General features: G+C 28.0%; 1 protein-coding gene across 2 annotated transcripts in view; it reads right to left on the bottom strand.

The window, feature by feature from the left end:
- The window catches only part of Hers (Histone gene-specific Epigenetic Repressor in late S phase), a 92,574-nt gene extending 80,492 nt beyond the window's left edge, over positions 1-12,082 (bottom strand). The window contains exons 1-5 of one of the 2 annotated variants that reach the window (XM_070637443.1): positions 9,468-12,082; positions 9,265-9,367; positions 8,598-9,128; positions 7,952-8,204; positions 7,685-7,870 (exon numbers count right to left, since the gene is read on the bottom strand). In XM_070637443.1, the coding sequence (XP_070493544.1) occupies positions 7,685-7,870; positions 7,952-8,204; positions 8,598-9,128; positions 9,265-9,367; positions 9,468-11,902 (3,508 nt within the window). In that variant the 5' untranslated portion in view covers positions 11,903-12,082. The remainder of the gene's footprint in view (positions 1-7,684; positions 7,871-7,951; positions 8,205-8,597; positions 9,129-9,264; positions 9,368-9,467) is intronic. The other variant, XM_070637442.1, reaches the window with a different exon arrangement.
- Between the last annotated feature and the right edge of the window lie 1,029 nt (positions 12,083-13,111).

The raw sequence follows: 13,111 nt of genomic DNA, 5'->3' as shown, positions 1-13,111 counted from the left end.
TTCTGCTCTTTGTTTTCTTTTTTTTTCTCATTCTCCACAGAAAGCAGAAAATCTTTATTAACTGCCTAAATGAAATTTTCCTTCTTTTTTCTCACAATAGACACATTTTCATTTTTCGAGCAATGCGATAAGAAGAAAAGTAAAGAAAAGAACTTGTTGTGAAATTGATGATAAAATATGATGTTTTTGCTCTGCTATTAGAATAAATTGTTCGAATATCCTCAATAGCAAATATCGTTATTGTCTTTTTGCGCTTCATCAAATTTATGTTTTTCATGCATAAACAACGCACAATGAATAAAAAAAATCGACTTATTCGGGAAGCAAGAAATTATAAAGAAACAAATTTATCAAAAAATTAGATTTTTCACTCGCAATAAAGCTTGCACGAAATATTTATAGGATGATAAACGTTGAAAAGTATATTTCACCGTGAATGGCAATAAATTTATTGAGCAACCCTAGGAAAGAAATAAAATGAGGAGTGAAATAGGAGGTTATATGTAGAGAGTAGTGGTTATGGAAAAACGAACAACAACGGTAATATAAGTCACATTGAGTTGTTATTTAATTTAATTAAATCAAACCAATAAATATAAAAGCAAGTGAAAAGAAGCTATAAATGCCAGTAATATGAAATATTCGTTTTAATTAGGTGAGACTGTCAGAGCAATGTTTTTTAAAATCCACATGCGAAACTTGTTAATAAACTTTTTTTTGGTTATAAGGGAGATATGCTAATTGGCAATCTGTTATATTTATCATAATTAGACAAGTTTTACATAATTGTGTTTAAATTCATAAACAAATAGTCAGAAGAAACAAAACGTCAATTTGTAAATTGAACCACAATTGATGTTAAAGAAAATGTATTAGTAATCCTTATCAATTTAACAATATCGTGACATACCTAAAATAATTAATAACAGTAAATTTGCTAATATACAGATGGTTCAGTTGAAAATTTTGCAACGTGGGCTAAAAAATTTTAGAATTAAGATTTTTAATTGACGACCTCAAACCATTATGAAGGCATAGATTTGTACATTTAATTACTCAATTTTCTATATTTTAATATTTTAATTTTGCATTTGTGTTATATTGCGTTAAAATGCTCTTACAGTGATGAAATTTTCCTTCACCCACAACAATAAAAAAGTTTTTCGTGTGAATGAAAATCTTCTAGAAAATCACTTGATGAAAAAATCATTTCTATACAAATTTCTATATATTTTCTATCGCCACCGCATGATGTTTAGAGTGCAATGTACGAAAGATTTAGAAAATTGAGAATTCTTCTCTTTATTCTCACGCTTGCGCATAAATCTGTTAATAATCGAACAGCAATTTTTTGTGAGTTAAAAGAGAAGAAGAAAAATAATATTCAACTGTTTTTATGAACTGAAAAAATTCCATCTGGTCTGTATACATATCAAATAAATTTTCAGCTTACATGTTTCTGTTATTCTAAGTTTTTAAGAGATATTAAAATAAAAAATATCGACAATCTCTTCTCTGAAACTTGAGATGAGAGGAAAAATTGACCGAAAAAATCTGTGAAATAAGGAAGTTCAAGATTTTCTAGGAAAATTGTCGCAATTCGCAATGAATTGAAAAAGTTTTTCACTTTTTTATCTTTCTCTGTAGAAATTTTCTGTTTGGAAAGATAAACTCGAGGTGCCGTGAAAAATTGAATTAGCTTCGGAAAATTGAATGAATTTATAATATTTTTCTTTGCTCTTTCGCACTTGACTTCATTTTCTGCCTTTTTGTGATGGAATGGATAAAAAAAATTATCACGAGAAGGCAAGAAAATTGTGCGAAATGGTGTGAAAATTTCTAGAAAAACAATTTTCACACCTTTAATTCTAAGAAAAATTAATCTATTTAGAAATATTTGGAATGCCGATGTACATTTTTAGAGCTTATGTTATAAAGGGAAAAAAAAGGAAATCAAATCAAATCATAATATTATTGATATTGATTATCATTAGGAATATAAAAAGGCAAGGCAAGAAGAAATACTAATAAACACAAAAAAAATCGTTTCACTTTTATGACTCATCATCATCAGCGCCTTTTATTTATTTTCATCACAGGCCATCAAAATTGCTTGATTATCACAGACATTGCCATACAGTGCAACTTTGTTGCTAGCTTCTCAATTTTCGTGCATGATTTATGTCCTGACAGAAAGTTTCAGCAAGCTCATTCTCTTGTTAATGAGTTCATTTCATGACAGAAGTGTAGGAGGAAGAAATATAAATGAAAATGATGCCGAAAGTTAGACGTAATTTTTATACATAGCACTGAATTTTTCGGCTTATATTTGTTTGTCTTTACTTTGTTGATAACATTAATATTGCATTCTAAAAGTTGTTTAATTTATAACTGGACTACAATTATTTTAGAATTAATCAAAATTTTACTTTCGATGACCATAAAAGCTGCTACAGTAAAACGAAATTTTAAATTATGCTCGGTATAGTTTTGTGAGAATATTATTTCTCATTTAATTAAGCATTCATATTTTCGGGTAATCATGACAGAATAACCATGAAATGTAATTAAAATGTTGAGTGAGTAAAATTTTACTACACAAAATGTAGGTCATAAAACTTTTTAATTTGAATTTTCAGCTAAACTATTCGTTACAGATATTCATACAAAGTTTATATTAACTGTATCATGTATGCGGTATGGTTCATCAACAATAGATAAATGTGTGCCAAAAAGCGTTAAAAAATTACATACATACTAACCACCAATAAGTGGGCTCTGGTGAATTAATCAAAAATTAATGCCTCCAAAATCGAGATTTATGCTTAGTACTGTGTTAACTCTTGTATATATAATTAAGTATATATTTGTACTATAAATGAAACCATATTTAAATCCATTTGAATGGTATGAAAATTTATTACACATTATCTGGTGTACCGAATACACATACTTAGCATCACATGCATATATTAAAATAGATACACATGCAGTATGCAGAACAACTTTTATCGAACTAAATTGATTTATGTGAATTACATTCAGATTTGACTGCACATTGCCGCATTTTGCACGTTTTTCATTCTTTCTCTTTCTATTGTAACCGCTTTGATGAAAGTTTACAGATTTACACGTTTAATCTCCTTTTTTATGTAAAAAAGTGCGAAAGAACACGAGTAAAGTTGTTTTATTACTATTGACAATTTAATAAATTTTTCAAATGAATGGCAAAAAAGGCAACGATAGAAAAAGAGAAAAATGAGTAAACGAGAGTAAAGCGAGATTAAATGTATTTAACATTGGAGGTCTGGTAATGAGATTTAATCGATTTTAAATGTTGACAATTGCAATTTTCTATTTAAAGCGAATTGAAGCAGATGTTAATTGAAAAATTTTCACGTTTTAAAATTTAATTGAAAATTTCTTTGCGTTTTGCACGTCAAATTAGCATGAAAGTGAGTAGTAAAGTTTTGTGAGAAAACAATGCATTTTGTTCGGAAAACTTAACCCGTTAATTACGGAGTTTTTTTAGGACTTTGGAGTGTATTTAATTGATAAATTATAGTTAATAAATAAGGTTTACGAAGACATTGGAGCGATTAAGTGTACCAATTTCGTATAATTAACAAAAATTTAGTGTAACATTTATGTTACGCTAGTATTTGACCGACACTTTTTTTTCCTCCATAGAAAATTTTAATTCACCAATTTTGTCCTTTCCCTAGCATTTAAAGTAAAAATGCATATATACTGTTATCTTTATGTCATTTACTGCTGTATTAGTTAAACTTTAATGTTTCATTACGCATAGAAATATAAAATCCTGAAAAAAATTCACTGTCACATTGCACGTCATATTTCTTGAATTACGCATTGACGTGCTTTCAAACTTTAATTAATAAGTGTTTTTTACTTTAGTTCATCACATGAAACATTATGAGTAGTCAACAATTCTTTTAAAATGGCTTAAAACAACTTCCAAATTTTCTCCTCATAATTTTACACCAAAAAATTTATTTCATTAAAAATTCTACGAAAAACTGATAATACATCTTGATTATATTTTTAAAACTTCTATTTCATAATAGTTAACTATCCAGAAAAAAACTACAGCTCAAATCACAGCTGAATCACTTTAAATTATTAATTAAATATTTTCAAAATTTTTCACTCAAGAGTCTTTAAAATACTAGCGTAACATATATGTAACAGGCAAATTGTCGTCAAAATCCTGGCGTAACATTTATGTTACATTTTTTATCAGACAATAATTAATGTATTTAATTAAAGTTTCTATATGTTAACTTGTTAAATTTGATAACATTTAATGATGAATTTTAAATATCTTTCGGTTTCATGTTTAAAATATGACTTGAAACCCAAAAATTTTGAGTTTAAAAATCACTCATTTTACGTCTCAAAACTTAAATTTAATTAACTTCACTAATTTACATAATTGCAAATTGTAAGTTAGTAAATAAGCAAGTTTAGTCATTAATGAATGATAACATTTGATAAAATAGCCAATTAAATTAATATTTAAAGAGATTTCAGAGAAAATATTAGCGTTACATATAAGTTACGCTAGTAAAGAACGGGTTAATTGCTGATAAACAAACGATTTCGTTCTTGTTTCTAATATATTTCAGTAATACAGTTGCTATTTCTGACATTTATGGCTTACTTGCGTCTCTCAGAATTTTAAGATTCAACCTCAATCAAAAATATTTTTTAAAATTCAGTTAAGTAAAGAATAATTTCATGATAGAGTTAAGTAAATATATGTGTCGAGTTTTCCTCAAAAAATATATCATTCATAAAAAAGTGAATAGAAATTTTTCTAATTTAATTTCAACTTGAAAGCTTTTCTCTAAAATGTTATTTAAAGTCTCATTAATCATCATAAAAAGTTAAATACATTCAAAACTTTCATAACTTTTGTTTGTATTTCTTTTTTTTTTGAAACATAAAATAAAAGAATTTTAAAGTTGGTTCAATCACTATGATGTTTTGATGTTCAGTTTTTTTTGTAGTTGGTCTTTTTATTTCTGCATTGTAATGAATCGAAAGCACAATCTAACGAAAAGTTTTATTCATTTTTCTATTATTATTCAGTTTTTTTTTATTCTTTTCTTTAGCCTCTCTTAAAAATCGATTTCCTTTTTCAGCAGACAGCAAAAAGCTATTAATATCTATCATTTCCTATTCATTCCAAGAATATTGCTTTGAATTTTTTTTAGTGAAAAATATCAAAAGAAGAAAAAAATATTTTTGCACATCACAGATTTTATACATATCTCCGTCAGTTATAGTACTCGTGGGTGGATGGAAATTAATTTATTTTTATACACTTTCCACTTTATAGATTCTATTCGGTACAAGTCAAGTCAAACACACGCAAGCTCCATATATTTCTTCTTCTCTATTATATTCGTTTTCATTCTATGTGAATATTGATTTCAAATATTTAGATCACTTTTAGCTTCCACGAAAAATGATGTATAATGATTTAAGAATAGATGTAAAAAAAATAAAGATGAAGAAGTTTCGAAATGGGTCAATGATTGCGTTTTGTTCCAAAACCAAGCTTCTGCTAAAATATTTCAGAAGCGTATGAATCTTGTAGATCTTGTCCATTATTATTTTCATTCTCACAATAACATAATACTTAATAATTATTATCATTATCATCACGTGATTGTTATTTTAGAAATACATTAGCAGCAATACAGACATAAAAATTCATTCATATTATTTATATATATGTCTCTTAAATTTAACAAAATAACTTTTTATATCCAGCTTTCATTAAAAATTAAAATTTTTTACTCCCAGCGTGCAATAAAACTTTACAAGCTCTGCTTTCTTGATTAGTTAAACTATTTTAATTTTCCATATCATGACACTATAAAAGAGAATAAATTAAATGTATATTCTTTATATATATTTGCTCTCTTGAAGTTAATAGACATCGTTATGATAAGACGCTGCAAAACATTTTGTCAACTAAGTTAATGCACGGGATAAAAATTTAATTTTTTTTAATGCGCATAACATAACAGATGAAGAGAAAAAATTATAAAATATTGCGGGCATATTTACTTAGGTTTCATAAACTGATGGCAACAATGGAAGGTATTTTCGTTATGTATGGATATAAATGACATCATATAATCTTTTGTTGTTGAGATGGTTGTATGGAAATTTTAAGGCAGTTTATTCAGCTTTCAATATGTTCCTCTTGTTCTATTTTACCGAGTCGTCGAGTTGAGCAAAAATTCTCGATGTCTTTCATGTTATTTAAATTAATGTTTGGTACATTATATTTCTATATAAAAGTTCAAACACAATAAAGACGATTTCAATAGTTTTGAAAGAACTGAATGAATAAAAGTACAGATGAGCCTTTTCATCATTCATCGTCATCAACATTATTATATACAATACTAAAGGTTTATGTATGAATGTGCATAGTGGAATAAACTAATTTTCATTCAACAACAAAGAGCGTAAGTTGTGGAAAAGGGAATTCATAGCTGCATATATGCAAAGTCTATGCTTTACTGCATGGAATAATGTGAAACGTGCTGTATGAAAGAAAATAGCATTTTGATATGCATTTCAGTAATTTCTTCAACTTTACAAGTGCATTTCAGATTCATATAGAATTTTTCAACTGAATTAAATTTTAAACTGATACACATTAGGGTTTATTTTATGATTCATGTGAAGTCTCTTGGTATGCTTAATATGTAGCATACATGCAAGAAGAAAGGAAAATAATTAAGTTAAAATATAAATTTTTGCAGAATTACTTTTCTATTGAATGTTGTAAGCAGAATTTCAATAAAATTTAATTAAAAGATATTTCGCCATAAATTACCGAAAATTAATTAATTATTATAGGATTTATTTTGATAAAACTTTTGTAATTAAAAAATTCAATTCATAGAAATTAAATTTTCAAATTTCCCACAAAAATTTCACCTTCACTGAACACAAAATAACATCATTCTAAAAATTAAATATCAAGTATTTTAATATTTTATGTTACTTCTTCGGAAAATTCTTTAGACATCAAAAGACACAGAGGCATAAATGCCATGATTTCTTTTTTGACAAACAGAAATAAAACGAAGAAAGATCAGCTATAAGAAGATTTTCTTACTCATCTATTTCATCTCATTCAGCTTTTTTCTTTGGAAAAAGAGCGATGAGGAAAAACATAAAGAAAAAATATTTTTCTTCTCATCTAAAGTCGAAATAAGATTTTAATGCCATCGGGCAACAAAAAAAAATTGTTCAGATGAAGCAAGATGGAGTAAAAAGGAAAAAAAAAGTTTTAGATAAATCGAAAAAGATATTTTTCAATAGCCCAACGGCACAATGTAATTTGTTGTGAAATGATTTCACCATATATTAGTTTGTATAGCGTTTATTTATTTATTATTTACTTCTGTTCATACTTTATTTAATTTTTTCATTTTAGGAAAAAAACTGTGCTGCCAATAATATTGCATTATTTTCATAAGGATCAAAATCATCATCTTTTTTTATACTTAACTGAAAAAGTTTCTTATATTGGTAATCGCATTTTCTATCGAATTTCAATTGTTCGCTTAGAAATGTATACAAAATGATTCAATTATGAAGCCATAAAACTTTTCAAGACTTTTGCACTCACCCATTGGATCTCGGTGAACTGGCTGAGGTGGATAAAATGCACTTGATGTACTTGGCATCGGATGACTTGGAGGTGGAGGTGGATATTGATATTGATATGGTCCCATATGTGGATCATACATATGTGGTTGAGGCGGCTGTTGCGGAATTTGGGGTTGATATTGCTGCTCAGATGGCGAAATCATACCTTTTTTCAAGAATAAAAAATTATTTTTATTGATTTATTTACTATTACCTATTGAATCTGTCATAAAAATAGATAGCTTACATTGATCTGTTTGAACTTGGCCTCCAGGTGGACGCATATTTGTGAGAGCTGATAAAGGAGTGTATGATTTAGGTGGCTCTTGAGTGGGAGGTCGAGATACGACACATTCTTCCGTAACACTATATGCCGTTCGATATTTAAGAGTTTTGCAAATTGTTTCTTGGCTGCTTACTAATGCCGAATTTACATACACTCCAGTAATGGTCACGTCAGTATCGATTTTCACCAAATTAGTTGTCGATTTTGGACGTGTCTATAGTTTTGGAATAAAAAAAAAGATTCAAAATTGATTAAGATTAAATAATTGAGGAGTTGAATTTTTCATTTGGAATTCTTTTTGAGGAAAAAAAATAATCAATTAATATCAACTAGTTTAAAACCCCATCAAACATGATGAAGACTTGGGCAGTTGCCACTTGATTCTAAATATGCTGTCGCATCGTCATCATGGTGGCAACATTTCAATATGTGTCGATCGGGTCAGAATCTCAAATTATATTCTGAATTAGATTTTATACATGGCATGATAACAATTCATCGACCATATATTTCATAACAAAAGTAAAAACAATGAAATTACGGTGATTATAAAAGTCAAAAGATTGGAAAAGAAAATAAATATGACAAACGAAATAAAACAAAATACCTCCTCAGTAGATTCCATTTTAACATCTTTCTTTTCTTTTTTCATCGTTGGTGGTTCAATCACTTCGTTTTCATCCTCTTCTTCATCATCTTCATTGTCGCTTTCATCGGACGTTTCCGTTGTCGAAGAGTCATGCTTTGCGGCATAGTTCTCAATCTCATAACTCGCAGCCAAAATTGCACTTGCATTCAAGCTTGCCATTCGCTTCTTCGTTACAACATTCTTTTCGCTGTTTTTGTCGTCATCTTTTGTTTTCTTTCGCTTAATAGATCCGTTGTGTTTCTTTGCAGCAGCTGCCGGCTTTTTTGACACAGGAGAAAATTTTTGTTTTTTCCTTTCGGTATCTTTATCCGAGTCTCGTTGTAAATTGTCGGAAGCCTTTATTGTTTTTGGCGATTGCTTGAATGCCTTTCTAATTTGATTTTTCATTTTTGAGCTTGACTTTAAATTTTGTTTGTGTCTTTGTTTTCCTTCGTGAATTTTCAATGTAGAAGTTTTTGTTACTGATTTAGATTTTTTTGTTCCTTTAACCTGATTAAAGAGAAAAAAATATTTTTCCATATTAATTTCATTGCAGTTTTGCAATCCTTAAAATTTGTTTGTTTTTTAACTTAACTAACGCAAAAGTATATTTTTATGTTAAAAATTTGTAAATGCAAAAACTCACAGCTTTTTGAGATATGTCTGAATCAGAATCAATATCCGAGCTCATACTATCCATTTCCCAATGTTTTCCGATTGCACGTAGTCCCGGTGCTGTTCGTAATGACCTGTTGATATGAATGAAAATAAGTTTATTAAAACAAACATAAGTTTAAGAGTATTTTGATGTTAATTGCTGCTATTTAACACAATTTTGTAAACATTTACCGCTTTTGAGTACATTCTGTTTCTTTACTATCACTTTCTTCATCTTCATCTTCGCTTGAAACTTTACATATTATTGTAGTAGGTTTTTTAGTACTTTTTATAAAAGCCGAATCATAATGCGAACGAGCTTCGTTTTCATATAAACAATGTACTTTTGCAATAGCATTCAATGATGCAACTCGTGTTCTTTTAATGACTTCAATTTCTTTTACGTTTTTATTGTGATTTGCTTGTTGAATTTTTGGCTTTGGGGGCTTCTTAAAAATGTCATCGGAAAGCTCCATATCTGAATCAGAATTTTCTGAAGAACTTTCATCCTCACTAGTACTTATTCGAAGTGGATCTTTCTCTTCTATTTCATTCTTTTTATTTTTTAAAGAGGTTGCTTTTTCCTTTTTCTGATTTACTGTGGACTTCTTTTCTTCCACTTTTACTTTCAGTTTGTTATTTTTATTCGGAGTTGATTTATTCACACAGTCAGAAGATTTCTTAGTGTCTACTTTTTTAGATTCATTATTTTTACCGGATTGTTGATTCTCCTTAGTTATTTTATCCTTAACTTTAGTGGGAGCATCTGTCACCTGTTTCTCAAGAACATTTTGAGAATTTGTGATGTTGTTAGAACTTTTGGTATTTTCAGTATTCTTATTATTTGAATCAACTTTTATTGATTGATTATTTGAATTATTGGCAGAGTTTGATTGATTAATTTGTTTAGTTGCAGGGTGAACTTTCTTTGTATATTTTCTTTTGATTTCCTTACTAACTTTTTCAGAACTTCTACTTATGCTAACACTATTAACTTTTACAGTAACATTCTCTTGACTTTTTATCTTTTTTGGAGTGGAAACATTTATAGTTTCAATAGATTTACTTTTTTGCTTTTGAAACTTTGTAATAGGCTTTTCATTTGATTCATTTACATCACTGATTGTATTCTTCTTTTCAAGTGTCAAAGCTTCATCATCTTTTATTTCTGTTTTGGATTCAGAATTTGATTTCTTTTCAGTGTCAATAGATTTTGTGCTAGATAAATTTAATAAATTCGATTTATTTTCACTAGATTTTTCAGAATTTTTTGGTTCGTTACTTTCCATGTTTTGATCATCAACAACCTTGTTCAATGGCTCATTTTCCGACTTTTTCTTTTTAATATATTTTCTTTTCACAGGTTTCATATTTTCTGAATTATTAGATTTGTTTGTTGTTTCAATATTTTTGCTTTCATCTTTTGATGTTTTGTTTTCCACTGATTTATTTGAACTATCAGTATGAATATTTTCATCTTTAAATTCATCTTTGACTTCATTTTCTTTTGATTTCAATTGCACATTAAATGTTGGTTTTTCTAAAGTTTTTGATTTTAAGTCATTATTTTTTACAACTTTTTCCTGAGAATCTTTAGCTTCTATTTTCTCTTGACTTTTACCATTAACGTCAGTAACATTGTTTACAGTTGATTGAATCGTACACTTAGTTTGCTGTAAAGTACTATTTGTTGAATTCGGACAATGTCTTGCTTTTTTGAGTTTAACCATCTCACAAATGGATGTCTTCATATCACTTGACAAACCCTCTTGAATGCTATCGAAGGATGAATTTGATGTTGTCATCTCAATTCCCAAGTTCTTGAGTTCATTCGATATTTTCAACTTATTATCCTTCTCTTTATTTAAGATACCCTTTTTAAGAACTTTTGATTTTGTCTTGTCAGCATTCTTCTTATTACTTTTTTCATCAATTTTAATGTTCCCTTTCTTTAAGTTAGTAATTGTTGATGCACTGCTCTTCTCCTTTTTATTTAATTTCACTTTTGATTTCACTGCATCATCACATGTTGATTTTGTCGATAAGAGATTTGTAGAAGATATCTCTACATCCTTCTCATTCTCTTCATTGCAATTCAAATTACTATTTAATTTTTCATCTTCACTTTTGACATTAATCTTGTTATCCTTAGTGATATGATTTGATTTCTCTTGTTCTTCTTTAACATTTTTATTCACTTTGCTATTATTTGGTGCTGTTGATATTGTTGTTTTTGCTGGTAATGTTGTCTGTTGCTGCTTCTTAGGATTGTTATTCTTTTCGTTATTATCTTTTGAATTATCTCGACTCTTATTCTTTTTAACATCTACTAATGTTACATTTAGAGATTTTTTGATAACATCCTTATTGGCTGTAATTGCCTTCACATTATTAACAACTATTTTTGTTGATGTTTTTTTATTACTATTACTTGTTGCCGTCGCTACTTTGCTTTCAGAAACTAATTTTTTGGCATCAGCCGATGTCAATTTAATCTTTTCTTTCTCCTTATCTTTAAGATTTTTAATATCAATTTCTTTTTGTTTTGCTGCGGAAACTTTTTTCACAACACCAGCGTTATTATTTTGTTGTTTTGTTGGAGTTGTTGGAGCTTTTTTAGCACCCATGTTTTATAAAAGATTTATAACTTCTTTACTGTATTTTTTATAATATTTCACACTGAGAAGCGAAGTAAATGAGTATTACAAAATGATGTATATGTCAATTTACACCATATTGCACAATTAATCTTTTTAATATAATATACACTACTTCTTAATATTGAATACTTATTGCATGCATCGGTGACTTTAATCAAGGTTAAATACTGAGACGAAAACAAATATTTGTTTTAAGACCATAATAAGTATTCCAATAGATATTTTTTAATATATTTTGTATTATTTTAAAGTAATGAACAATATTTGTTTCTAATTAATCGCACATACATATATATATATCAATAAAATTTAAAGACTCTCTTTAATACACTCATGAAACTAGGAAGAAAATATTAATTGCACACACATAAGAGTAACATACAAGAGTCCATAAATTAAAGCACGGTTAGTTAAATTTTTAGAGCTTTCACTATATTTTGTTTATTTTTTGTCTGAAAAACAAGAAAATTTATTTTTTTATGTTTTCATCTGCACGTAAATCACATTTTTCCTCTCTTACGATTCACAAATTTTTCAACATACTGTAAATATTTTCATGTCTCACTTGTTTGAGTTTGTATAAGTTTTGTTTTTGTTTCAGAATGTCATGAGGAGTACTACTCTTTATGAGCGAAATCACATTTTACTCTCATCGTTTTTACACGAGAGTTGAGCAAAAGAATTTTTCGCTCATCAAAAATTCTCACTCGAATTGAAGAAAAATTTTTTCATCAACAAAAGATTTTTTATTTATGCTTATGTTTCTTACGAAACTGCTCTTATTATCACTTTTTATCAATTATACACACGTTTATGGATTATATTGAATCGTTTTTAAATGTCTAATAAGAATTTTAACCACTCTACGGGATTTTTTAATAGGAAGCGATGCAAACCTTGTAGTCTTACAAGAATCCCATCAACTTGTTTCATAAAATGAGAGAATCAACATAACTTCGACTCTTGCAGTGCCCCTTTGTTCGGATTAAATGTGAGTAGTTAGCTGTTTAGATGTTTTTAAACTGTTGAGGCACTTTAAAAAAAATGTATAAAATACACAGCATGCATGTTGGTCAAAAACTATCATAGCTTATTATAATGATATATATATCTGAACATTTTATGTCAAAGAAATTTAAATTTAAATTTTTAACTTTTTTATTAAAAATATAACTT

The sequence above is a fragment of the Chironomus tepperi genome, unplaced genomic scaffold (genome assembly GCF_022539635.2).
Source record: "Chironomus tepperi strain 1889 unplaced genomic scaffold, CSIRO-AGI_Ctep_v1 contig_161, whole genome shotgun sequence".
NCBI classification, from domain to species: domain Eukaryota; kingdom Metazoa; phylum Arthropoda; class Insecta; order Diptera; family Chironomidae; genus Chironomus; species Chironomus tepperi.
The sequence above is the reverse complement of the archived record's forward strand: the minus strand, read 5'-3'. Positions and strand labels throughout refer to the sequence as shown.